Below are 25389 nucleotides of genomic sequence, written 5' to 3'. Positions count from 1 at the left end.
CACCAACCTTAGTGTCGTCTGCAAATTTACTAACCCATCCTTCTACGCCCCCATCCAGGTCATTTATAAAAATGACAAACAGCAGTGGACCCAACACTGAACCTTGCGGTACACCACTAGTAACTGCTCTCCAGGATGAACATTTCCCATCAACTACTACCCTCTGTCTTCTTTCAGCAAGCCAATTTCCGATCCAAACTGCTATATCTCCCACAATCCCATTCCTCCGCATTTTGTACAATAGCCTATTGTGGGGAACCTTATCGAAAGCCTTGCTGAAATCCATATACACCACATCAACCGGTTTACTCTCATCTACCTGTTTGGTCACCTTCTCAAAGAACTCAATAAGGTTTGTGAGGCACGACCTTCCCTTCACAAAACCGTGCTGACTATCCCTAATCAATTTATTCTTTTCTAGATGATTATAAATCCTATCCCTTATAACCTTTTCCAACACTTTACCAACAACTGAGGTAAGGCTCACTGGTCTATAATTCCCAGGGTTGTCTCTACTCCCCTTCTTGAACAGGGGAACCACATTTGCTATCCTCCAGTCGTCTGGCACTATTCCTGTAGGCAATGACGAGTTAAAGATCAATGCCAAAGTCTCGGCAATCTCCTCCCTGGCTTCCTAGAGGATCCGAGGATAAATCCCATCCGGCCCAGGAGACTAATCTATCTTCACCCTCTGAAGGATTTTTAATACCTCCTTGTGAACCTCAATCCCACCTAGTTTAGTAGCCTGTATTTCAGTATTCTCCTCGACAACATTGTTGTTTTCTAGAGTGAATACTGTTGAAAAATATTCATTTAGCGCTTTCCCTATCTCATCTGACTCCACACACAACTTACCACTACTATCCTTGATTGGGCCTAATCTTACTTTCGTCGTTCTTTTATTCCTTAAATACCGATAGAAATCCTTAGGGTTTACCCTGATCCTATCCGCCAACAACTTCTCATGTCTCCTCCTGGCTCTTCTGAGCTCTCCCTTTAGGTCTTTCCTGGCTACCTCGTAGCCCTCAAGTGCCCTAACTGAGCCTTCACATCTCATCCTAACATAAGCCGCCTTCTTCCTCTTGGCCAGAGATTCCACCTCCTCCGTAAACAATGGCTCCCACACTCTACAGCTTCCTCCCTGCCTGACAGGTACATATTTATCTAGGACACTCAAGAGCATTTCCTTGAATATGCTCCACATTTCTAATGTGCCCATCCCCTGCAGTTTCCTTCCCCATCCTATGCTCCCTAAATCTTGCCTAATCTCATCATAATTGCCTTTCCCCCAGCTATAACTCTTGCCCAGTGGTATACACCTCTCCTTTTCCATCACTAAAGTAAACATAACAGAATTGTGATCGCTATCACCAAAGTGCTCACCCACTTCCAAATCTAACACCTGGCCGGGCTCATTACCCAGTACCAAATCTAATGTGGCTTCGCCCCTTGTTGGCCTATCTACATACTGTGTCAGGAAGCCCTCCTGCACACACTGGACAAAAACTGACCCATCTATAGTACTCTAACTATAGTGTTCCCAGTCAATATTTGGAAAGTTGAAGTCCCCCATGACAACTATCCTATCTCTCTCACTCCTATCAAGAATCATCTTTGCTATCCTTTCCTCTACATCTCTGGAACTATTCGGAGGCCTTTAGAAAACTCCCAACAGGTGACCTCTCCTTTCCTGTTTCTAACCTCAGCCCATACTACCTCAGTTGACGAGTTCCCAAACATCCTTTCTGCAACTGTAATACTGCCCTTGACCAACAATGCCACACCTCCGCCCCTTTTACTATCTTCTCTGTTCTTACTGAAACATCTAAATCCCGGAACCTTCAACAACCATTCCTGTCCCTGCTCTATCCATGTCTCCAAAATGGCCACAATATCGAAGTCCCAGGTACTAACCCATGCTGCAAGTTCACCCACCTTATTCCGGACGCTCCTGGCATTGAAGTAGACACACTTCAATCTAACTTCTTGCTTGCGGGGTGGCATCTTTCTTCCCTGAAACTTTATTTCGGACCACCCTACTCTCAACCTTTTCCATGGTCGAACTACAATTTTGGTGCCCATCCCCCTGCTGAATTAGTTTAAATCCACCCGAATAGCCTTAGCAAATTCCCCCCCCCCCCCAGAATATCGGTACCCCTCTGGTTCAGGTGAAGACCATCTTACTTGTAGAGGTCCCACCTACCCCGGAAAGAGCCCCAATTATCCAAGAATCCAAAATCCTCCCTCCCGCACCATCCCTGTAGCCACGTGTTCAACTCCTCTCTCTCCCTATTCCTCGCCTCACTAGCATGTGGCATGGGCAACAAACCAGAGACAACAGCTCTGTTCGTCCCAGCTCTCAGCTTCCATCCTAGCTCCCTGAATTTCTGCCTTAAATCCCCGTCTCTCTTCCTACCTATGTCGTTGGTGCCAATGTGGACCACGACCTGGGGCTGCTCTCCCTACCCCTTAAGGATCCCAAAAACACGATCAGAGACATAATGTAATATTTCTCAACTAAATCTCTAAACTCTTGAAAGGTTTTACTGTCTGGTGCCTGAAGGAAAGTTAGGTTTCTAATAGCCAAACAAAGCTGTGGGCCCACAAGCTCTAGGACAATTACTCCTTGCTTTTCAATTGCCCCAGTGTCACTTGCCTGGAAAAAGTAGTGCATTCTTTCCACATACTGGGCATAGTTTTTTACAGCAGGATTGGACAAGTCAAGATTCCCAAGGAACGGTATGATGCCAGAAATGCTTACCCCAACTTAAAAGCAGCTGTTGCAAATGAATTTCTTCATGACTGTGCTTTTCTGTTGTTGCCACTGAAATAACTGTATAGAGGCCAATATCCTGTCAGCAAGCCACTCTTTATTTACCCGTGCAAAGTCCTTGACCTTGACAGCTCTGAGTGAACAGGATGTCGGATACTCCTGTTCTTACCTGTCTGTGATTTTCATGGGATGCTGGTTCAGGCAGAAAGATGGAGTTGAGGAAGATGATAACCATGACCTTTTTCTGAATGATGGAACAGCTCCCTCAGGTCAAATGGCTAACACCAGATCCGTTTTTACTTGTGTTCCTACATTTGCAATGGTTCATATTCATTCAGATTAATTGGAGTTGAATGTTTGCATAATTCTGGCTGACTGCTGATTTGAAGCCAATTCTGGTAAAAATTATCCCATCCAAACTGTGCATTATCTCAAAATGTCAATGTGGTTGACATTCTCAACCAACTTAACCGTCATAATTGAAGATAATTTATCTTCAGCAATACTTGTCTCATATGGTTGTGCTGGCAGCGGTTGACAAGAAAGCACAGCTGTTATTCTAGCATGAATTGAATCCCCTTGAAGGAATGAACTTGTGCTGTTTTGCTGTGCATCACCTATACAGTAACTGCACCCAGTGCATGTAAACTTTTATTTAAACTTTGTTTTGAAACGGCTTTCCATATAAAATTTCTGTTGAGAAGATCTCAATGTCTTTCTCAGATCTTTTCCACCTCTTTATTTAAAAATAAAAGGTTAAAAGTGAGAAAAGCTAACATTTCTGTGTTCATTTTTGTTCAAAAGTGGAGTTTGACATTTAATTCCTACCTTAATTCAGTGTGCTAAGTGTTGGACATGTTTCCTTCATGGTCATCCATCTGACTTTTTCAATATATTTTTTTTAAAAGGTTAAGAAATATAGGTTGCTAGCTTTTTTTAGCGTTTCTTGTATACCTGTTTGCTGCTTGTGGTATTGAATTAAATGTTAATTTAAACGATTCTCGTTGGTTGCAGTTTGTGAACTGGGCTATACTTTTTGAAGCTACGAAATGAATGACACATGTTTTTTGCAGCCTCCTTTGTTTTACCTTGGTAATCTTCCTCCAAAATGCTTCAGATACATCCATATTGGACCCAAGATGTACGGTTGTTTCCAGTTTGGGGTTGTCTGATACTCTGTCATTTTTCTTTTCTGTAATTGCAGAGTGGCAATCTAGGTATGTTTGGCAATAGTGGAGCAGCACAAGCCAGGACCATGCAGCAGCAACCGCAGCCGCCAGTGCAACCTCTTAACTCATCCCAGCCTAGTCTTCGTGCTCAAGTGCCTCAGTTTCTATCCCCTCAGGTACATAAAATTGCTCGCCATGAGCAGCCAGCTAATGTGTTCAATTCATATCTACCAAATTTCCAGAATTCTTTAGGACCTTTGTCGTGCTACTTCTTTTAGGCCAGGGGAAAATGATATATAGCACACAATGTACCTCAATTTTATACCTCCCAGTACCAGTGTACAACTCATTCTAGCTGATATTTTTTTGTTTTATTTCTCATAGTGAGTGCATGAGTCTAGCTGTGAAGCATATCAATTGGCTCACAATTGAAGTATCTGCAATAAAATTTGAATATCATACCTTTCTGTCAAATTGATTAAATTGGCATGTTTGGATTATGATAAGGATTTGAAATATGATGTGTAGTATTTTCCCCCCAAGATATTTGTAACAAGATTTTAAAACTATGCAAACGTTATTTTAAAAAGTGCAGAAATTGAAATGCCTAAGGAATCAGCAACTTTCAGGAAAGGCTTTTTTAAAAGTACACAATGTTGGTTGGATGATTGCTAAATGCTTACGCATTTTTCTGTATTCACTAAAGGTTCAAGCACAGCTCTTGCAGTTTGCAGCAAAAAACATGGGTCTCAACCCTGCACTATTAGCCTCGCCAATTAATCCTCAGCATATGACTATGTTAAACCAACTCTATCAGCTGCAGCTGGTAAGTAATGTTGCTGTTGTCATTTATGTGGATTGGAACCATTAAGACAGTGATAACTTAGAACAGAATCCATTCAGTGTGGAAACAGGCCATTCAGCACAAGTCCACACCAGCCCACCAAAGAGCATCCCACCCAGATTCATCCCCCTCACCCTTCCCCTATAACCCTCAGTTTCCCATGGCTAACACACCAACTGACACACTGTGGACAATTTAGCATGGTCAATCAACCTAACTTGCACATCTTTGGACTGTGGTGGAAACCAGAGCATCCATCAGAAACTCATGCAGATACTAGGAGAACATACAAACTCCGTACAGTCAGTCGCCTGAGGGTGGAATTGAACCTGGGTCCCTGGTGCTGTGAGGCAGCAGCGCTAACCACTGACCTCTGTGCCATCCCTAGCTTACTGCACCTGGTATGCCCACACAGCCTCTAACCAGGCCTGAGTCTGCTTAGCTTCTGAATTCTGATGGGAATGGATGCTTTTCAGACTAGTATGGCTGTAGGAAAACTGAAAGGTAATCAAAAATTCATTGAAACAACAATCATATATTTTAATTTCGGATTCGGCAGGATCAAATCAGCTTTTAAAATATGGATGTATTGACAGTGAAGCTGCTCTACTGGTTTGATTCTGTGGACCACTTTGTATTCTGTTCCATAGTTTCCATACTCATCATGCTGCCCTTGAGCCCAAAAAGTGAAAAATTCTGAACTCCGTACATTCCCATAGCCTGTGTCAATATAATTCCTGTTGGCAAAAAATGACACACATTTTAATGGTTACCTTAAATTGTTTGACGTTTATCCCCTAACTTTTTCCTTTTTTCCCTGAGATGGAGCACTCCCAATTTTGAAACAATCGAAGTAGTGTGAGCAAGGGAATCAAATTGTTGTCTAAGATAATATTTCTGAAGAGGTTAATGCTAGTGTTGCATTGGCTCTGCCCATAGTACAGATGTCTCTCATACCCTATGGTTAGGGACAAGATATTCCAGTCCAGCTTTGAGAGGGAGTAGATATACCTGTACCCTAAGATCCTGACAATAATAGACTTGCCATTCGTCCTCGTCCAAGCTCAAAGAGAATTCATTCTGAGAAAAGTGAGACATGAAAACCACTTGTATTTGTGAAGTCACAGTTGGGTTGGTGGAGCGATGGGTTCAAGGTAAATACAGTATCGTTATACTTATGATTGTGTTTCAAGTTGGGGAGAAAAGCTATTAGGGAGATGCATAATGTGAGGTATTTGTTCTGAAGGGTTTATCATTCCAGTGATGTCACAAATTGTCTGGGGATGGAGACAAGGAGTTCAACTCTAGCTTTTATAATGAGCAGATACCTCTGAACTAGCTGTCTAAGGTTCTGGTAGTTTGGTCTGAACAAATGTAATTCCACTTTTGCTTTTGTGCAATAAACGGTCATGTTATTCAACATCAGTGCCTCTTCTCTATATGCTGTTCAAAGGTGTACCCTATTCCCATTAATCATCAGTTGGGCCCAAGACAAAGGAGGATTGGTGACTGAAAACTACATCAACTAACCCTTCCCCAGTACCATATGCTAGTAGAAGTGTCAGCGGAGTGTGCAAGAAGTAATCGTCTTGGAAAATACCACACTAATATTCAAGTAGTAGTAGCTGAATCCTTGTTATTTATTAGACAATAATATGGCAGTGTTAAAAGTGCATTTTAGAAACAAATTATGCTATTCTTAAAGTAAATAAGTTAGTACAGAAATTGTGTGGTTCCTCGAGGGAAATTGGTGTGAAGAAATGGGCTTAATGTTAATTCAATCAGCTAATTCTAAATAAATTGGAGTTTGACTTTAGTGAATCAGATATGCAGTGAGAATTCAGGAAAGTAAACTAAAGCTGCAGTTTCCACAGGAAATTAAGCGGAAAGGGTTGGATGCACTTTTACCAGATGAACCTGGAACATTTGTATCATATTTTTGAAATACTTCCAGAAATTCATTGGCCTCTTTAATTTGAGGTATTATTCACATTCATTTTGCACTTGCAGGCCTACCAGCGTTTACTGTTCCAGCAGCAGATGTTACAGGCCCAACGTAATGTTTCTGGAACCATTCGACAACAAGAGCAGCAAGTAGGTATAACAAACTTGCAGCCCAACTACAAGACATTTTGCAATCCGATGACAGTAGTGCATGTAAGAGGTTTTTTCTGGTATAAACCTCTACGAATTGAGATGTGCACATGATTGACCTATCTAACTAACGATTTTTCAAATCACTGAATTATCTTCATAAACATCATGTTTGTGCCCTCTTATAGATTTGAGAATATAGTGATCAGCCTGCTTCTCTTCATTGTTTTGGTATTTAAACAGAGATCACTGTCAGCAACTAGCTAAACTAGCTGATGATGTAGTACTGTTGACAAGGAATAATAGAACTTTTGTCTTTGTATTATCCCCTTGGTTCAAAACAGTTCAGTGCATCTTTTATGCGTACTGGTGAAATTATGTAGAAAAGACTGTTAAAAATAAGTCCGCACCTAAATTTTATTCCTTCCTTTTTGCACCCTGAAGAAAACACATTCAGAAATTTGCGATAGTAAGAACTGCCAATGCTGGAGTCACAGTTAACAGTGTGGAACTGGAGGAGCACAGCAGGCCAGGCCACATCAAAGAAGTAGGAAAGTTGAAGTTTCGGGTTGGGGCCCTTCTTCAGGCCACAACCCAAAACATCAACTTTCCTACTCCTCTGCTGCCTGGTTTGCTGTGTTCCTGTAGCACCACAACAAGAAATCAGTTTTATCAAAAAAAAATTCACAACCTGTAAGAAATAAAATATCAAAATACGCAGTTGCACGCAGGATTCTATTACATATCAAATGAGTTGAAACACAAATGAAAGATTTTAGATTTTTATACATATCATTGGTGTAAAAATGATCTTGCAAATCCTTGGAAAGCATAGAATCCATTTTTGCTAATTTGTGAATTGATTGCAATATAGAGATAGTAGGAACTGCCGATGCTGGAGAATCTGAGATAGCATGGTGTGAAGCTGGATGAACACAGCAGGCCAAGCAGCATCAGAGGAGCAGGAAAGTTTTACGTTTCTGGTGAAGACCCTTCTTCAGAAATGACGGAGGGGAAGAAAATTCTGAAATAAGTAGGGAGACAGGGGGAGGCAGATAGAAGATGGATAATGGAGAAGATAGGGTGAGAGGAGACAGACAGGTCAAAGAGGCGGGGTTAGAGCCAGTGAAGGTGAATGTAGATTGGGAGTTAGGGAGGGGATAGGTCGGTCCAGGGAGTACTGACAGGTCAAGGAGGCAGGATGAGGTTAGTGGGTAGGAGATGGGGGTGGGGCTTGAGTGGGAGGAATGGTTAGGGAGGCGGGGACTAGCCGGGCTGGTTTTGGCATGTGGTTGGGGGAGGGGAGATGTTGAAGTTTGCGAAGTCCACATTGATACCCTTGGGCTGCAGGGTTCCCAAGCGAAATAGGAGATGCTGTTCCTGCAGCCTTCAAGTGGCGTCATTGTGGCAATGCAGGAGGCCCAGGATGGACATGTCGCCCGAGGAGTGGTTGGGAGGGGGCGGTGGGTGTAGTTGAAATGGTTCGCGACTGGGAGGTGTAGTTGTTGTTGTGAACAGAGCGCGGGTGTTCCGCAAAGCAGTCGCCAAGCCTCCACTTGTTTTCCCTGATGTAGAGGAAGCCACAACAGGAACAAGGGATACAGTACGCCACATTAACTGATGTGGCAAACCTTCTTCGGGCCTGGGATGGCGGTGAGGATTAGGGGCAGGTGTAGCACTTGCTTCAGTTGCAGGGAAAAGTGCCAGGGGGTTATGGGGCTGCAGGGGAGTGTGGAGTGGACATGGGACTCACGGAGAGAGTGGTCCCTCCAGAAAGCGCATAAAGGGTGGGGAGGAAAAAAAGGTCTTTGGTAGTGGGGTCAGATTGCAGATGGTAGAAATGTCAGAGGATGATGTGTTGGATTTGGAGGTTGGTGGCGTGGTACCTGTGGATGAGGGGGTTCTATTTTGGTTATTATTGCGAATAGGGAGCGTGAGGGATGAGTTGCGGGAAATGTGGGAGACACGGTCAAGGGCATTTTTGATCACTGGGGAGGGAAAGTTGCGGTTCTTGAAAAAAGAGGATATCCGAGATGTTCAGGAGTGGAATGCCTCATCTTGGGAGCAGATGTTGCAGAGGCAAAGGATTTGGGAATAGGGGGTGGCTGTTTTACAGCAAGGTGGGTGAGTGGAGGAATATTCTAGGTAGTTGTGGGACTCGGTAGGCTTAAAATGGATATCGGTTTCCAGGTGGATGCCAGAGATGGAGACAGGTATCCAGGAAGGAGAGAGAGGTGTCAGAGATGGTCCAGGTAAACGTAAGGTTGGGATGGCAGGTGTAAGTGAAGTGGATGAACTGTTCGAGCTCGTCGTGGGAACGCGAGGCGGCACCGATGCAGTCAATGTAATGGAGGAAGAGTTGGGGGTTAGAGCCAGTGTAGCTTTGGAAGAGGATTGTTTCACGTACCTTACAAAGAGGTAGGCGTAGCTTGGGCCCATGCGGGTACCCATGACCACCCCCTTGGTCTGTAGGAAGTGGGAGGAATTAAAGGAGAAGTTGTTGAGGGTGAGGATGAGGTTGGATAAGTGGATGAGGGTGTCAGTGGAGGGGGCCTGGTTGGGCCGGCTGGACAGAAAGAAGCGGAGGGCCTTTAGGCCATCTGCATGGGGAATGCAGGTGTATAGGGACTGGACATCTATAGTAAAAATGAGGTGTTCGGGACCGGGGAATTGGAAGTTCTGGAGGAGGTGGGGAGCGTGGGTCGTGTCATGGATGTAGGTAGGGAGTTCCTGGACCAAGGGGAGAAAATGGAGTCCAGATAGGTGGCGATAAGTTTGGTGGGGCAGGATCAGGCAGAGACAATGGGTCGACCAGGGCAGCCAGGTTTGTGGATTTTGGAAAGGAGATCGAGGCGGGCGCTGCAGGGTTGGGGAACAATGAGGTTGGAGGTTGTGGATGGTTTGGGAGAAGATGGTTTGGTGCTCAGGGTTGGGATCATGATCAAGAGGGTGATAGGAGGAGGGGTCAGAGAGCTGGCACCTTTCCTCAGCGATGTAGAGGTCAGTGCACCATACTACAACTACACCTCCCTTGTCTACGGGTTTTATGGTGAGGTCTGGATTGGAGCAGATGGCTGCACGTTCTGCAGGGGAGAGGTTGGAGTGGGTAGGAGGGGTGGAGAGGTAGAGGTGATCGATGTCTCGACAGCAATTAGAGATGAAGAGGGTAGGCGGCCTTGGGATGGTGTCCAGCAGGAGGGGGTGCATTGGAGGCGGGAGAAGTGTCAGTAGACGGAGGGTTAGGCTCACAGTTAAAGAAATAAGCGCGGAGGCAGTGGCGGTGGAAAAACTGCTCAATATCCAAACGAGAGTTGTATTTGTCGATGTATGGGTAGAGAGGGTCAAAGGTGAGTCCTTTATTGAAGACTGACCGTTCGCCTTCAGTAAGGGGAAGGTGAAGATTCGGCAGGGCTGGGTATCATTGTCTTGTCAAGAGATGCTGGCTGTGAAGGCAGTGGGTGGAGCAATGTAGGCGGTTCTGGTGCTTGCTATCATCCCAGAACCTTCCCCCATCATGTGCCCACCGCCATTAGACGTGTGGCTGCCTTCGGAACACCAACGGTTTCCACAGATGCCGTCACATCTGTCACCTGCTATGCCACTTCCGATACAACCAACAGCATCAACGCTGCTGCTGACGCTGCCACCTCCATTTCCGAGGCCAATACAGACATCGAAGACGCTGCTGCCGCCAACATCCTCGATTTACTGGCCGACAGCGCTCCACCCACCACTGACGTTTTTCCGCCCACGCCTTCACAGCCAGCATCTTTAGACAAGACAATGATACCCAGCCCTGCCAAGCCTTCAACCCCGACCTCCCCGTTACTGAGGACAAACGGTCAGTCCTCAACAAAGGACTCACCTTTGTCCCCCTCCACCCACACATTGAACACAACTCTTGTTTGGACATTGAGCAGGTTTTCCACCCCTGCACTTATTTCTCCAACCGTGAGCGTAACCCTCCCTTCACTGACCCCTTCACCCATCTCCAACACACCCCATCCTCCTGGACACCACTGCAAGGCCTCATACCCTCCCTCGACCATTTCATCTCTGATTGTTGTCGAGACATCGAGTGCCTCAACCTCTTTTCACCCCCCCCCCCCCCCCCCCCACCCCGACCCACTCTAAACCCCACACCGCCGCAGAACGTGCAGCCATCCGCTCCAATCCCCTCTTTTTACCATAAAACCCGTAGACAGGGCTGGCTTAGTAGTAGTATGGTGCACTAGTCTCTACATTGCCAAGGCCAGGTGCCAGCTCTCTGACCCCTCCTCCTATCACCCCCTTGATCATGACCCCACCCCCGAGCACCAAACCGTCTTCTCCCAAACCATCCACAACCTCATCACTTAGAGTGACCTCCCACCCACAGCCTCCAACCTCATTGTTACCCAAAACCGCACTGCCTGCTTTTATCTCCTTCCTAAAATCCACAAACCTGACTGCCCTGGTCAACCCATTGTCTCTGCCTGCTCCTACCCCACCGAAACTATCGCCACATATCTGGACTCCATTTTCTCCCCTTGGTCCAGGAACTCCCTACTTACATCCGTGACATCACCCATGCTCCCCACCTCGACCAGAACGTCCAATTCCCCGGTCCCCAACACTTTTTTTTTAACTGTTGACATCCAGTCCCCATTCACCCGCATTCCCCATGTAGATGGCCTAAAGGCCCTCCGCTTCTTCCTGTCCCGCAGGCCTAACCAGTCCCCCTCCAATGAGACCCTCATCCACTTATCCAAACTCATCGTCCCCCTCAACAACTTCTCCTTTTAATTCCTCCCGCTTCCGACAGACCAAGGGGGTGGCCATGGGTACCTGCACGGGCCCAAGCTATGCCTGCCCTTTTTGTAGGGTACGTGAAATAATCTCTCTTCCATAGCTACACTGGCCCTATCCCCCATCTCTTCCTCCATTACGTTGATGACTGTTCTCACGAGGAGCTGGAACAGTTCATCCACTTCACTAACACCTTCCATCCCAACCTTTAAGTTTTCCTGGACCATCTCTGATACCTCTGTCTCCTTCCTGGACCTCTCTGTCTCCATCTCTGGCATCCACCTGGAAACTGACACCCATTTTAAGCCTACCAACTCTCTCAACTACTTAGAATATTCCCTCTCTCACCCACCTTCCTGTAAAAATGCCCCCCCCCATTCCCAATTCCTTCGCCTCTACCGTATCTGCTCCCGAGATGAGGCATTCCGCTCCCAAACATCCCAGATGTCCCAAATGGTAATCTTTTCTGCTCCTCTGATGCTGCTTGGCCTGCTGATTGCACTGTAGTATTGCTTTTCAACCCAAAAAAGCTACTTCATGCCCCAAGGTTTGCCAAGTTTATCATATGGATATACTAATGCTGATTTTGCTGAAATAATCATGAAGGAGTTAATTTTCCTTTTTTTTTCCTTTTGTTGAGCGTTGTAAGCACAGCAAATAAGATATTCAGCCAGTCATCTTGTGTCGGCAGCAAGTCCAAATAAGGGTGCTGACAGAGATGAAAACTCAAATTAGCAAAGAACCCTTGCTGTATTAACCAAATCAGTCTCTTCAGTCTTATAACTAGTGGAAAGCTTTTCTTGTGGCATAGCTTTTACTTTTTAGTTTCATTTCGATAAAACCTACTCTAGAAGTATCTCAAATATTCCATACTTTTGTTTAGTTCATTTCTACATCAGATGCTACAGAAATGTTACAATTGTATTTAAATATTTTGGCCCACTCGATTTTTGAAATAAAATAGCATTTGTTATTTGTTTATGTGTTGATTTCTTTTCCATACAAGCTTTTATCTGAAACATTTTGATCTGTTTTCCCGTCTGATCACAAATTGTTAAAAGACTATTTGTTTATAAGATCAACAGTTCAATGGCATCAATTTTACAGATCTGCACTTGCATATTTCAAGACTGGCCAGGTTTGCAGAAGTTGAAGTGGCAAGGGCGGGGGGAAGCAGGAGGCTCTCAACGTAAGACCAGTGGCCAACCCACCTTCCATCTGTCTCTGATATTTAATATTTTTGGATGGGAAATATGTCAATCAGCTTGGCAGCCCTTGGGCCTGTTGGCACTCTTTAAGCCAATTAATGACCACTTAAGTGCTTCATTCTGACTCCTCCACAATCTTAAGTATGCCGGGGAAACAGAAGCAAGGTAAACAAATTGGCAATATTTCTTTGGCAAGCAGCTGTCAAGCTGAAATTGGGTGGGTTCTCCCTTTTTCGAGGAGACAGCGGCTCAGTGGTTAGCACTGCTGCCTCTCAGCACCAGGGACCTGGGTTTGATTCCACCCTTGGGCGACTGTGTGTGGAGTTTGCACGTTTTTCACGTGTCTGCATTGGTTTTCTCCGGGTGCTCCGGTTTCCTCCCACAGTCCAAAGATGTGCAGGGTAGGCCAATTGGCCATGTTAAATTGCCCATAGTGTTCAGGGATGTGTAGATTAGGTAGGTTGTGGGGAATGGGTCTGGCTGGAATGCTCTGAGGGTCGGTGTAGACTTGTTGGGCCGAAGAGCCTGTTTGCATGCTATGGGAATTCTAAGCAAAGAAAATTCTATGAATGTGAGACCCCCTGTGTCTGTGGGGAGTTAACAACATTCTTACGATTGTAATGCCTTTTATCCCTCCAGCACCCTCTCTGCCTGACAGGCCTGACCTTAATCTCTGGCTTTTATCTGATATCCATTGCTATTTCATTTCCAGCACATTTCACTTCGAATTAAGATTTCTGGTCAGCATGGTGCCGGCTGTGGCCATTGGTTAGTTTGTTTTCACCCCAGTGTTGTTGAAACTAAAAGTTTATGGGTTCTTGGTATCGGAAAGGCAAATGATCTATCCTGGGCTTTCTCTGAACCACTTTTAAAGCAGCAATGAGAACTGTAACTAAGTACCAAAGCCTCATTATAGCTTTACATAACATAACGGCTTTGCCTGTGAGAAATTAGGATGGAGTGACATACCGTCCAGATGCTTTTACAGTGCTACATGCATAGGTATGGTTATGTGATAAAACTATGCAACTGCAATAGTTTCTATATCAACAGTCATCTGGCAGGATTATACATTAGGTACACTCCATACACGAGTGTGCATTTGAGGGGCAGATTTGTCTCCGCATGGCTGAGTGAGAGTAATTAATATGAAGTGGGACTTCAGTCAGTCTCTGAGAGTGAGTCATGTCTCATGGAGCTGCTGGACAATTGGAAACCAGCAACTCAATGGCTTACCAAGGTGGTCATCACAGCTGATGCTGCAGGAGGCCTGAGAGGATGTGATATCATGGGTTCCCCCAAACTCTGGTAAGTTTGGAATCTCTCCTAGGATAGGTTGGCATACCCTGATGTGGTAGCATGTTGGAAAGAGGGTTTTTCAGATGTTGGGATGCAAGCCAGTGTAGTGTGGCCTTTGATTGATACAGGGGTCTTGCCCTGAGCTGCTGCTAGCAGGGTTAAATCTGCCAGGCTTTCTGTCGGTTGTAGGTATCTCATCCACTCTGTGATGACCTGCCATTTTTCAACTGGTTATTAACTGCCCAACTGAGAGCACTGATTGAGCTACAGAAGAGCAGCTCACCCAATGCTGCCTCCACCTACTGTTAAATTGTAGCAGGTTGGGCAAATCTGCCACGAAGGCAGTTTTTCTTAATTTATAATCTTGCCAGTTCTCCTAGCCCCAGCCCTACCATTGGGTGTGGTGAGTGTATTTCAGCCAAGATAGCTAAGTGGTGTGTGATCTACTTAGCACATTTCTTGTAGATGATAATTCAAAAGTATGCGCATGCCGTTAATAAAGTTGGCTATCCCATGTGGGGTGTTGGTATTTTAGCTATTCTTAAAACCGAATAATGTGTTATAAGTAGATTGGAAGTGAATTTTGTCTTCTGGAAAAATAAACCTAGCATTCACAGTATTTCTGAAGATCTTTTTTTTTGTTTCTTGCCAGGTTGCACGTACAATCAACAACATGCAGCAGCAGATCCAACAACACCAGCGGCAGCTGACCCAGGCCTTGCTTATGAAACAGCAACCTCCACATCCACCATTGCACCCATCTGCAGGCAAAGTAACCATTGATAATCTGAGTCATCACCCATCTCCCAGCCTTTCAGACCTGCAGACCAAAGAGCAGCAAACGTCACCCAATTCTTTCCCTGCATATTCCTTGGGTAAGTACATTTCTAGAATAATAATTAGCACTTTAAAATTATTAAAGTTCTATTTTCTTTGAAAAGCACAGAACTGTGTAATCTCTTTGCTGCTGTTGTAAAAATACACTTCAATCAGCATTACATTTCGTAGAAGAAGACTGTCTGTTGTGACCACCAATACAGATTAATGAGTATGACCTTATAACCATTACTGAAGAGTAGTTACAGAGAGATCAAAGGTATAATATAAAGGTAAATATTCATGAATATGTGACTGTTCAAAAAGGCAGACAGGAAGGAAAGATTGGTGATGTGGCATTGTTGGTATGGGATAAAATAAGTACAATCGCAAGAAGTGATTTTGACTTAGATGTGAATCTTTACATTTGGAGGTAAGAAAAGAGAAAGAAGACATTGGTGAACTGACCCAGGTCCCCTAATAGCACCTGTACAGTGGGACAAAAAATACATCAGGAGAATATGAAGGCGTGTAACAAAAGCAATCGTGGATGACGTTAATCTTTTGGATTGGGTTAGTCAGATTGGCAGAGGAAGCAGTGAGGAAGAATTCATAGAATATATTTGCATAGTTTCCTAAAATAATACAAGACCAGAAGAAATAGGAACAGGAGTAGGCCATTTCGCCCCTTAAGCCTGGACTGCCATTCAGTGGCATCGTAGTTGATCTGACATTCTTCATGTTCACCTTCCTGCCTTTTCCCCATAACTTTAATTCCTCTACTGATCAAGAATCTAATTATCTCAGTTTTAAATACACACGAAGACTCTGTCCCACAGCAGGCTATGGCAAGGAGTTACAAAGACCCTTGAGAAAAAATTCCTCCTCACCTCAGTCTTAAATTAACACCTTTTTATTCTGAGACTATGCTATCCGGACCTAGACTCTCCCATGAGTGAAAACACCCTCTTGGCATTTATCCTGTCAAGTCTCTTAAGCATCATTTGTTTCAATGCAATCACCTCTCATGGTTCTAAATTCCATTCAGTAGAATCCCAATTTCTTCAGTCTTTGCTCATTAGACAATCCCTCCATACCAGAGATCATGCTAGTGAGCCTTCTCTGAATTGCCTCAAATGCAATTATAACTTTCCTTAACTAAGGGGATGAAAACTGCTCTCTGTCCTCCAGGTTGGTCTCACCAGCAACTTGTACACTTTTAGTATGATTTCCCTACTCTTGTACTCCAACCCCTTGAAATAAGGGCCAATGTTCTGTTAGCCTTGGTGATTATCCACTGCACCTGAATATTAGCTCCACACACAACTGTACATTTCGGGGCGAGTCTGTCTTAGCACGGCTGAATGAGAGCCCTTTAATTAATGTGATTTGGAACTTCAGTCAGGCTCTGGGAATGAGTCCTGCCTCATGGAGCTGCTGGACAATTGGAGACAAGGTATGGATAGGCAAAGAGACTTGCGTGCCTTTGTCAACAAGTCACTGAAGGCTAATGTACAAGTGCAGCAAGCTATCGGCAATATTATTGGGAATGTTTGCCTTTATCACCAAAGAATATGGGTACAAGACTAGTGAGGTCTTGTTTCAGTTGTGTAGGAGCTTAGACTATACCTGGAATACAATATGCAGTCTTGGTCTGCTTTTCTTGGGAAAAATATTATTACCGCAAATGCATTGCAACAAAAATTCCCTAGATTTGTTCCTGGGATGACAGGACTGTTCTTTGACAAGAGATTGGGCAAATTGGGCCTGTATACTCTAAGTTGCAAAGAACAAGAGGTGATCTCATTGAAACCTACAACATGTTCAAAGTGATAGACAGTGTGATATTTCCTCTGGTTGGGGAAGCGAGGACCAGAGGTCATAATTTCAAATAATGATTTAAGATCAAGATGAGGGGAAATTTTTATTACACTCATGCCTGTATATGCTTGGAATTCTCCACATCCAAGAAGCTGTGGAGCTCAGTCTTTGAGTATTTAAAGCAGTGTTTGATCAGCAACAATTTATCAGTAGCACAGCCATGATCCTATTAAATGGCAGAGCAGGCTCAACAAGCTAAATGGCCCACTTCTGTTCCTGTGAACAGAACTAATGTAGTGTTAATGGGGTTAAAATTGTTACAGAGAAGGGTCTCGACCCGAAACGTCAGCTTTCCTGTTCCTCTGATGCTGCTTGGCCTGCTGTGTTCATCCAGCTTCACACTGTGTTATCTACTGTTAATGGGACTTGGTTACCACACATGCTGACAATGAGAAACAAATATGCTTCCCCTATACAACATTGGGATGTTTTAAAGGTGTGCAAGGCATTGTACAAATTAAAACACTTCCTTCCTGTTTCCATTTTGATTTAAACCTTGTGTCATTTTTCAACAGTTGTAAACTCCATTCTTCCTAATGCTGCTCAAACGATTTTGTTTTGGATGTTCAAGCTACCTGTCACCTTTCTGCTACCAGCTAGTCATCATTATTGGCTTTTCTTAAACCTAGATCAGTGTCTTTTTCAAAGGAAGGAACAGTGTTTTTTAACAAAATGAGCTCTAAGGTTTAATTAATAATCTATTATGTAGTTTACACAAAGAACATAATCACAACATTTTAAAGACTTGCCTCTGACTTTCTCAGTTGATTGATCCAATGAAGCAAAGTCTGCACGGTCTATGGAGGGAACCATTTTCGTAGGCTGAATGATCCAAACTGCTTCTACACTTCACTTTAGTATGCATTTTACTTACAGCTGGATTGATCCCGAATATGAATGTAAGCAACATGGAGCTGAGTGGTGGTTTATCCATGAAGGATTCAGCTCAAGCCCAATCTCGATTGAGGCAGTGGACCCACCCAAACTCTATGGAAAATTTAAGCAGCAATTCTTTACCACTGGACCAGAGCCAGAACAAGCATGGTAAGAGCCCTTAAGGGCAGAGTACTTGCAGGCCAAAATACTCCATTTGTCAATTGGTTTTAAATTTTTGCACAGTCTCAATAAATTGTTGGAAAATGCAAGAATGTAACTGAATGACCATTACTGACTTTGCAAACTGAAAATAAATAGGCTCTGTTGCTCTTTGCTTACCTTCCGGTGTACACATTTAAAATGTTGAGAACATGCTATGTGATTCGTTTCTAAAAATGAATAAAACATTGGTTTTGGCAAACTGACTATTCATTATCAGCATCAACACAGCCAGCTGGTTTTCTTGTCCTGCACATCCAGCTAAAACAGAGGACAACTTGAAAACATGCAATGATGTATTTTATCCCTTTGAGTACCGAATTTTCTCTACAAATATCAGATTGGACAGTAGACCACAGAACATTTTTTCATTTGTGATATTTTCAAAGTTAACTGTAATAAATTGTTTTACTTTTATTTTACCTACAAGACTTGTTTAGTGCTGAAGAGATTTAATACTGTAATAAAGGAAGCAATAGAACATCAAAGTCTCATTCTGAATTACATCAGCATTTAATAAAACTAACTGGGTCTAATTTAGCTACTGTTGAGATTCAGAGTCAGGTCCATAGAAAAATGTTTTTATATCCATGACCTTGCCTTTCTATCCCACTTGACGCATATTCAGGTGCTATCCCTGGAGGTCTCAATATTGGTCCAACAAGCAAGCCCTCCCTTGAGGACTCCTACAGTCCATATGATCTGATAACCAGCAGTGAGTCACCAGCCAGTCCACCGGTACCAGTCAGTGATAGCTGGACACGTGCCAAATCCCCTGCCGATAAGATCTCAAATGGCTCCAACATTAACTGGCCACCAGGTAAACCCCAAAGACTGGCAAAAAGAAAATAGGTGTTAAGAATGTTGTGTTTAACTGAGACCTGTATATTTATTACACATAAAGAGAAATTAGTAACTTGGAAAAAATATGCCAACTGTGTTAAACGAGATTTGCTAACTTAGTGCATATATCACTCAATAATGTAAGTGAAATATTTCATTCATTTGGACCCCTACAAAATCTTTAGAATTAATCTGCGCCATAGGAGCTTATAAATGCATACTGAGAATTTCTGGAGGCAATTGTGCTATATTAGAGGAGTTGTTTTAGTGATACCCTTACAGTTTGGTTCTGTTCTTAGCAGATCAAGATTATGATCTTGCTTGGAATCGACTGTGACAATCACATCATTGCATAATCACATATCTTTTGTAAAAAAAAAAGTCTCTACCTACTGATATGAATCCAGGCATTTGGGGCATATTTCCCAAGGAACAATTAGGTATAATATCCACAGCCAGATTGTACTTTCCACGCGCCTACTTGATGTTTCATTTTTCTCAGCAAGTTGATATGCTATTACACATGTTGAGACATGGAAATTGTGACATTATAGTTTGAGGAAACTGAACCAAAGTATATATAAGCATGGCCTGGAAAACATGTGTGGGTTCAGGTTATTTGACATACTAGCTCGGTAGATTTAGCATCAACTTTGGAATTTTTTTCATTTGAGTGGAGTAATCATGTGCATCATGCTTTGCCTGGGATGGCATCGTGGTTCAGTGGTCGGCACTACTGCTGCACAACGCCAGGAGTCGGGTTCAGTTCCACTGTCGGGTGTCTGTCTGTGTGGAGTTTGCACATTTTCCCAATGTCTACATGGGTTTCTTAGCATACTCCAAGGACGCGCAGGTTAGGTGGCTTGGCCGTGCAAAATTGACAATGATGTCCAGGGATGTACAGGCTAGGTGGATTAGCTATGTCAAATATGAGGAAGGGTGGGATAATGTTCAGAGGATCTGTGTGGACTCGATGGGCCAAATGGCCTGTTTCACACTGCAGGGATTCTATAAATGCCCCATCTTATTATTTCAGATATAAAGATATTATACCTTATTATTTATGATTAGTTTTGACCTAATTAGTTTTCTTCTGATTAACTTCGAAGAAACAGTACTTTACATATAGCTTTTTCAAACTTAAGCATGGAATTTGCTACCTTATTTAATAATAAAGTTTTTCTTAACTGAGTCTAAAAATAACATTTCCATGAAAAACGTTTAACAACTGTAAGGTTATAAACTTGATATTTGAAGTGTGATGTGGTACTATACTACCTAAAAACAGTTCTATTGTGTACATAAGGATTGTGTTGCTACTTCAAAGGGCCACTGTGGTTGAGAATCATTTTGAAATGCTAGTATTGTTTAGGTTAGTCCTCACAATAATAGTTAAAAGACTAATTTATTTTCAAAGCCATCTGTTGAATGTACCTACAATTATTAGCATTGTTAATACTGTATTAGTTAAATATTGCTTCAAAGATGATCATATAAAAGATCATTATAGGGTGCCAGCAATGGCATGCATGCTGTTAATTTGAAAGATGTTCTCAAGTTTATATTTTTTTGATATGAGTAAATGTGAGAGCTTCTTTGTGATTGTGCGGTATTTCAATTACATGCACAACTGGGTTTGGAGAACACATTATGGTCTTAAAGCTCAAGTTAGTAATGTGTGGCTGTCCTTTTTGGCAGTGAATATGATTGTTTCGCAATTTATTTATTACGAGACATTTCATTGCCAAATACAATAACAATAAATATTGGTAATACATTCCAGCAACTAAATTGAAAAGTTTAATATGTTGATTTTAAGTTTACACCAGGATCTTGCACACAGCCATATTGATAGAACAGTACTTGTCAGAAACCTTGGGCCCATAAAACCAGATAAATGGACCAACATCTGTAATTTCAAATATTATTTAAGGCAGTTGGTCAAGTCCGAAAATAAGAACTTTCATTTTAATCTCTTTGTCATCCTCAAATTTATGGGCAAATATTTTGGCAGCCTTTTTCAAAAAAAAAAATTGCCACTGAACTATTTTCTTTGTATATCTAGTCAGAATTACGTTATGTTGTATTTTAAAACAAAATTATTGTACTCATTCAGCTGAATAAATTTACTAAGTAATCTTTTGAAGAGTTGAGTAATTTTGAGGAAGGTAATCACAAATTCAATTACTAGCCTTTGAGTTAGCTGATCTCCACTGAACTGACATTTGAATTCAGTGCTTGAGAAATGGAGAATCTTGATGATTTTTATGCTGATTACTATCCAGCAATTTTTAATTTAATAGGCATTGGCAGTGACAGAGTCAGACTTGGCTCTGATGCCCTTTTAGATTTGAATGATCTGTTAGGGTTTATATGAATTTTATAACTGAGGAGTTGAAGGGCAACTGGCAGCTATGGGACTATATCCCAGCAAGGAGGCAATGCCCTCAAAAAAGGCGAGGAGTTTTAAAAAAAAGAGAAATACAAAATACTACATTGTGAAATCAATTTTTAGTGTAGCATTTCATTTTTAAAACATTAGATAAAACCTATCAATAATATATTAAAACTACTAGTTCATGTGACTACTTAACTATTAATAGTGATTTACTGTTCTACTGCCTACTTCCTAACTACTAAAGAGTTTCGTCCTGGGGAGCCATGGAAAGGACTACAGAATATCGACCCTGAGACTGATCCTAATGTTACACCTGGAAGTGTCCCCAGTGGACCTTCCATTAATACTACTATCCGGGATGTGGATCGTTACCTGCTCAGGGACAGGAGTGGAGGTAAGACAGAATAGGACTGAAGTGTGGCACACAAAACAGTCTATGCAAATTCAAGTAATTTGCACAGAGGTTTTTTATAGATTCCTTGAGAAAATGTTAAGACACGTTTTATTTGTAAGGAAAAATCTATAAAATACACAGTATGCTTTATGGCTTAATAAATGCCTTATAAATGCACTTGAAGGTTAACTCAAATGTGCAGAAGTAATCCATGTACACCTGTTGTTAGGCTAATGTTGTAAAATGAATGTCACTAACTTTCAAGTATGCTGAAGAACCTGAAACTTTAGATTTGACCCTTTTATAAAAATGGCACACAATGTTCTAAAGAGCAACTTGCCAGTTTCTTAATCATATGACTACTTAACTATAAGCTGTAGTTTTCCAGATTTATTTATGAGAATTATGAGAAAGTGGTCTTGAGCTAGAGTGTAAACTGTAATCTTATTTAATGACAGAGCAAGCTCAAGAGCTCAGACCATCATTTTTCTCCTTTTCTTAGTTTTTTAAATGTACTATCCAGTAACGTTTGTTTGTTTGTTTTACTTGTAGAATCCAAAAGCACAGGTGCTTACTAAAAGAATGAAGCCAATATGTTGACAGCTTAAAAACAAACTACAGTAAAGTCAAAGAATACAAATACTAACAGCTACACCCTCTCTAGAGTAGTCAAGTTACATTAAAGATATTAAAGACATAATGAGCACAGATACTTCTAAGTCAAACTTAACTCTTCTTCACTCATTTCATTTACGCTCATAAATTGCATTCAGAAATATGACTTGGCAGGAAAACTATTTAAATATTCAAATACAGTTAAGATTTGTTAGACTTGCCTCTGACTTCCAGAAAGGTTTTTTCTGTCTGCCTGCCTCCCTCCCTCCCTCTCTCTCCCCCTCTCTGTTGTTTGGCCATCCTTCCTCAGCTTGGTTATATGGGAAATCAAGCTCTGGGCCCATGGCATTTTTCACAGCAGTGCAGTGGTTAGCACTGCTGCCTCACAGCACCAGGTATCCAGTTTCAATTCCACCCTCGGACGACTGTCTGTTTGGAGTTTGCACATTCTCACTGTACCTGTTTGAATTTCTTCCAAGTGCTCAAGTTTCCTCCCACAGTCCAGACATGAGCAGGTTAAATGGATAGGTCATGCTAAATTGCCCAGAGATATGTAGGTTATGTGGAATAACCATGGGAAATGCAGGGATAGTGTAGTGGGGAGCTTGGTCTGGGTGGGATGCTCTTTGGAGAGTTGGTGGGGACTCTGAACCAAATGACCTGCTTTTACGCAACAGGGATTCTTTGATTCATTTGAGAAGGATTCTAAATTACTTTAACCATCACCCAGAAATTGAACTGAGTTCTGATGTAGAGTGATGTTTCTTGCTCTGTTGCTGGTTAATTTAAACTCCAAAAAGTGCTTGAAATAGACCTAAAAACCTAATCTACTCACACTATGAGTAACTTTTTCTTAAAAGATGTAAATCCATTTGTAATACTAATTAATTTCTGAAGATTATACAGTATAGTGCTTGCTTCCTGCAATATTGTTATTCCTTCTATCTTCACTATTTCTGCGCCGTTCTGCTTTTATTGTTGCTCAGTTTTATAATGTTTTCATGTGACAGTAATGTTTTGAGTTGGACTTTGTCACTCTGTTCCTTTCTTTGTGCATTTTCTGTATCATGGACTGTGCAGAATTTCAAAGAGCAAGACTTGTTAGTACTTCTGATTAGCTGAATGAAGAAGTGCCTGGTTTGCATTTTCTACAAAATGGAGCACTTCAACCATTTTTACATAGTTTTGTACCTGGCAGGCAAGGTCCATAACAAATTTTTAGTTGGAATTTAGACAAATAGAATGGATTGAGAATTTATTAACCTAGTCTGCTATTTTCACAAACATGAAAGAAAATCCAAGCATCTTGAAATGCTTCCACACTGAGGAATTTTGTGAATTGAATTTAAACAGTAGTATGTTATCATTGAAAGTCATCCTTCTCCATTCCTTTGATTTTCCCGTGTTTTTCACTACAAAATACAGTGATCATTTTGAGATTTAATTTAAATCATTTTCCATTTCCTTAGTTGCTTTTTTGCTGTTTATACAGGGTCATCCCCAACATCATCTCAGAACGCCACGCTGCCTTCATCTAGTGCCTGGTCCTTCAGTGCCTCTGGCTATACTAGCTCCTTCAGCAGCTCTACATCTGCACCTAATACTGCAGGTAGGGTTCTTTTGCTTCCATTGCTGACCATTCTAAACCACTTCATAAGGAATGAGCAGGATTGCAGCAATCTTAATATGGGTTTAAAAAGCACAAATAGATGTGCTCTTTCATATAGAAAGTCAGCTCATAAAGTGGAATTTAATATAACATCAGGCACATAATTTTCTTTTCTGTGAATTCATACAACTGGTTCATTAAAAATAACCCTCACTTGTAATTGGATAGAGTGTAGAGCATCATGAAATTCAAATTCATCTCTAAATTCTTCTATATTACTGCTTTGATTCAATTCAGCATTAATGCCTTGACATTTGTTAAACTTTTTCAGGAATTTCTCACCTCCCATTAGATATGCAATAATAATTTTTCCTTGTCCATTCTAGAATGATGGTATCTTCATGAAAGTGACCCCTTTTCCATGTGTCCACAGTGTCATCACCCAAAGGCAAAGTTGCATTCCTGAAAATCATTATTTTAAGTGAAAGGACCCTGTGAAGCAGTAATTCCTATCGGAGTTAAACTTAAGTTAAAACTGGAGTTAGGATCCGTAGTTCTTCCTTTGCAGAAAATAATTAAAACATATCTGTAAGTTGAAATATAGTAAATGCCTACTTCTTTGGTTGGTAAATTAATAACTGCTAAAATAACATACTTTGATCATTTATAATTTGAAATGTAGCTCTCTACTTAGTGTCTGCTGTAGCTGCAGACCCTTTGAGAGTGGAGCCATGGTCTGCGCTGGGAGTGAGGACTCTTTGTCCTCTACCTCAGCAGGCAGCCTGGAGCTCAGTCATTTTGTTCCTGACCCCATCCCTGTCTGGGGTGCTGCCCAGTACCATAGGGTTCCTGCGTTGTATTGTGGCTTGCTGGTGGGAAAATGAGAAGGGCACTGGTGAGTTTATTTGAGTTAATGTGAAGGCTGCTCATATGGGTTTCAAAGTGTTTCCTGTGTTATTCTGTTAGCTGTGGGCTGCACTTTGCTACAGAGTCCCAGTCTTCAGGAAGGTACTGCCTAGTATGGAACAGGTTGTCACCAGTGGGTAGAAGGAAGGGAGAAGAAGGAGAAGTGGGATGACCGGTAAGGGGATTATGAGGTGAGAGGTGGGGACCGGGGGAATTCGGTTGTAGTTGGAAGTGGCTAGCTCCCTGTTGACTTGGACAAGGGGTGATGCTATTGAGTTGGGGCCAGGGTGTAGGGGCTGCCAAGATATTACTGACTGGTGCGGGCCACAGGCCAGCTGTTTTGGGCCTGGGCTTGTCCTGTGTACCATGGAAATCTCCTGAATGTGTGCTGTGACTGGTTGACTTTTTACTCAAGCTAAGGTGTGGTGGATGGGGCAAGCTGCTGCAGCATGGAGGGAGGCCTCAAGTTGGAAGATTTGGAGCAATTTCAAGTTTGAGAGGGTGAAATCACTCTAAAATGCTGTCAGTATGGTTAGATAAAGTACTGTGAGTAATGTTAGTACGAATCTCTCAATGCTCGGTGGGATTTCTGGTTCTAAAAACAGTAACGTTCAAGTGAAATGGCATGGAAGGGACAAATTTAAAATACAATCTCCC

The 25389-nt window shown here is 42.3% G+C and overlaps 1 protein-coding gene across 15 annotated transcripts in view; it reads left to right on the top strand.

The window, feature by feature from the left end:
- Positions 1–25389, top strand: part of tnrc6c1 (trinucleotide repeat containing adaptor 6C1) — a 637257-nt gene that overhangs the window by 598223 nt on the left and 13645 nt on the right. For 11 of the 15 annotated variants that reach the window (XM_059653753.1, XM_048554723.2, XM_048554726.2 and 8 more), the window contains 8 exons: positions 3978–4118; positions 4649–4768; positions 6797–6880; positions 14828–15050; positions 17749–17916; positions 18596–18787; positions 21453–21602; positions 23710–23826. In XM_059653753.1, the coding sequence (XP_059509736.1) occupies positions 3978–4118; positions 4649–4768; positions 6797–6880; positions 14828–15050; positions 17749–17916; positions 18596–18787; positions 21453–21602; positions 23710–23826 (1195 nt within the window). The remainder of the gene's footprint in view (positions 1–3977; positions 4119–4648; positions 4769–6796; positions 6881–14827; positions 15051–17748; positions 17917–18595; positions 18788–21452; positions 21603–23709; positions 23827–25389) is intronic. The other 4 variants (XM_059653763.1, XM_059653762.1, XM_059653754.1 and 1 more) reach the window with 2 other exon arrangements.

The sequence above is a fragment of the Stegostoma tigrinum genome, chromosome 22 (assembly GCF_030684315.1).
Source record: "Stegostoma tigrinum isolate sSteTig4 chromosome 22, sSteTig4.hap1, whole genome shotgun sequence".
In the NCBI taxonomy this organism is placed as follows: domain Eukaryota; kingdom Metazoa; phylum Chordata; class Chondrichthyes; order Orectolobiformes; family Stegostomatidae; genus Stegostoma; species Stegostoma tigrinum.
The sequence above is the reverse complement of the archived record's forward strand: the minus strand, read 5'-3'. Positions and strand labels throughout refer to the sequence as shown.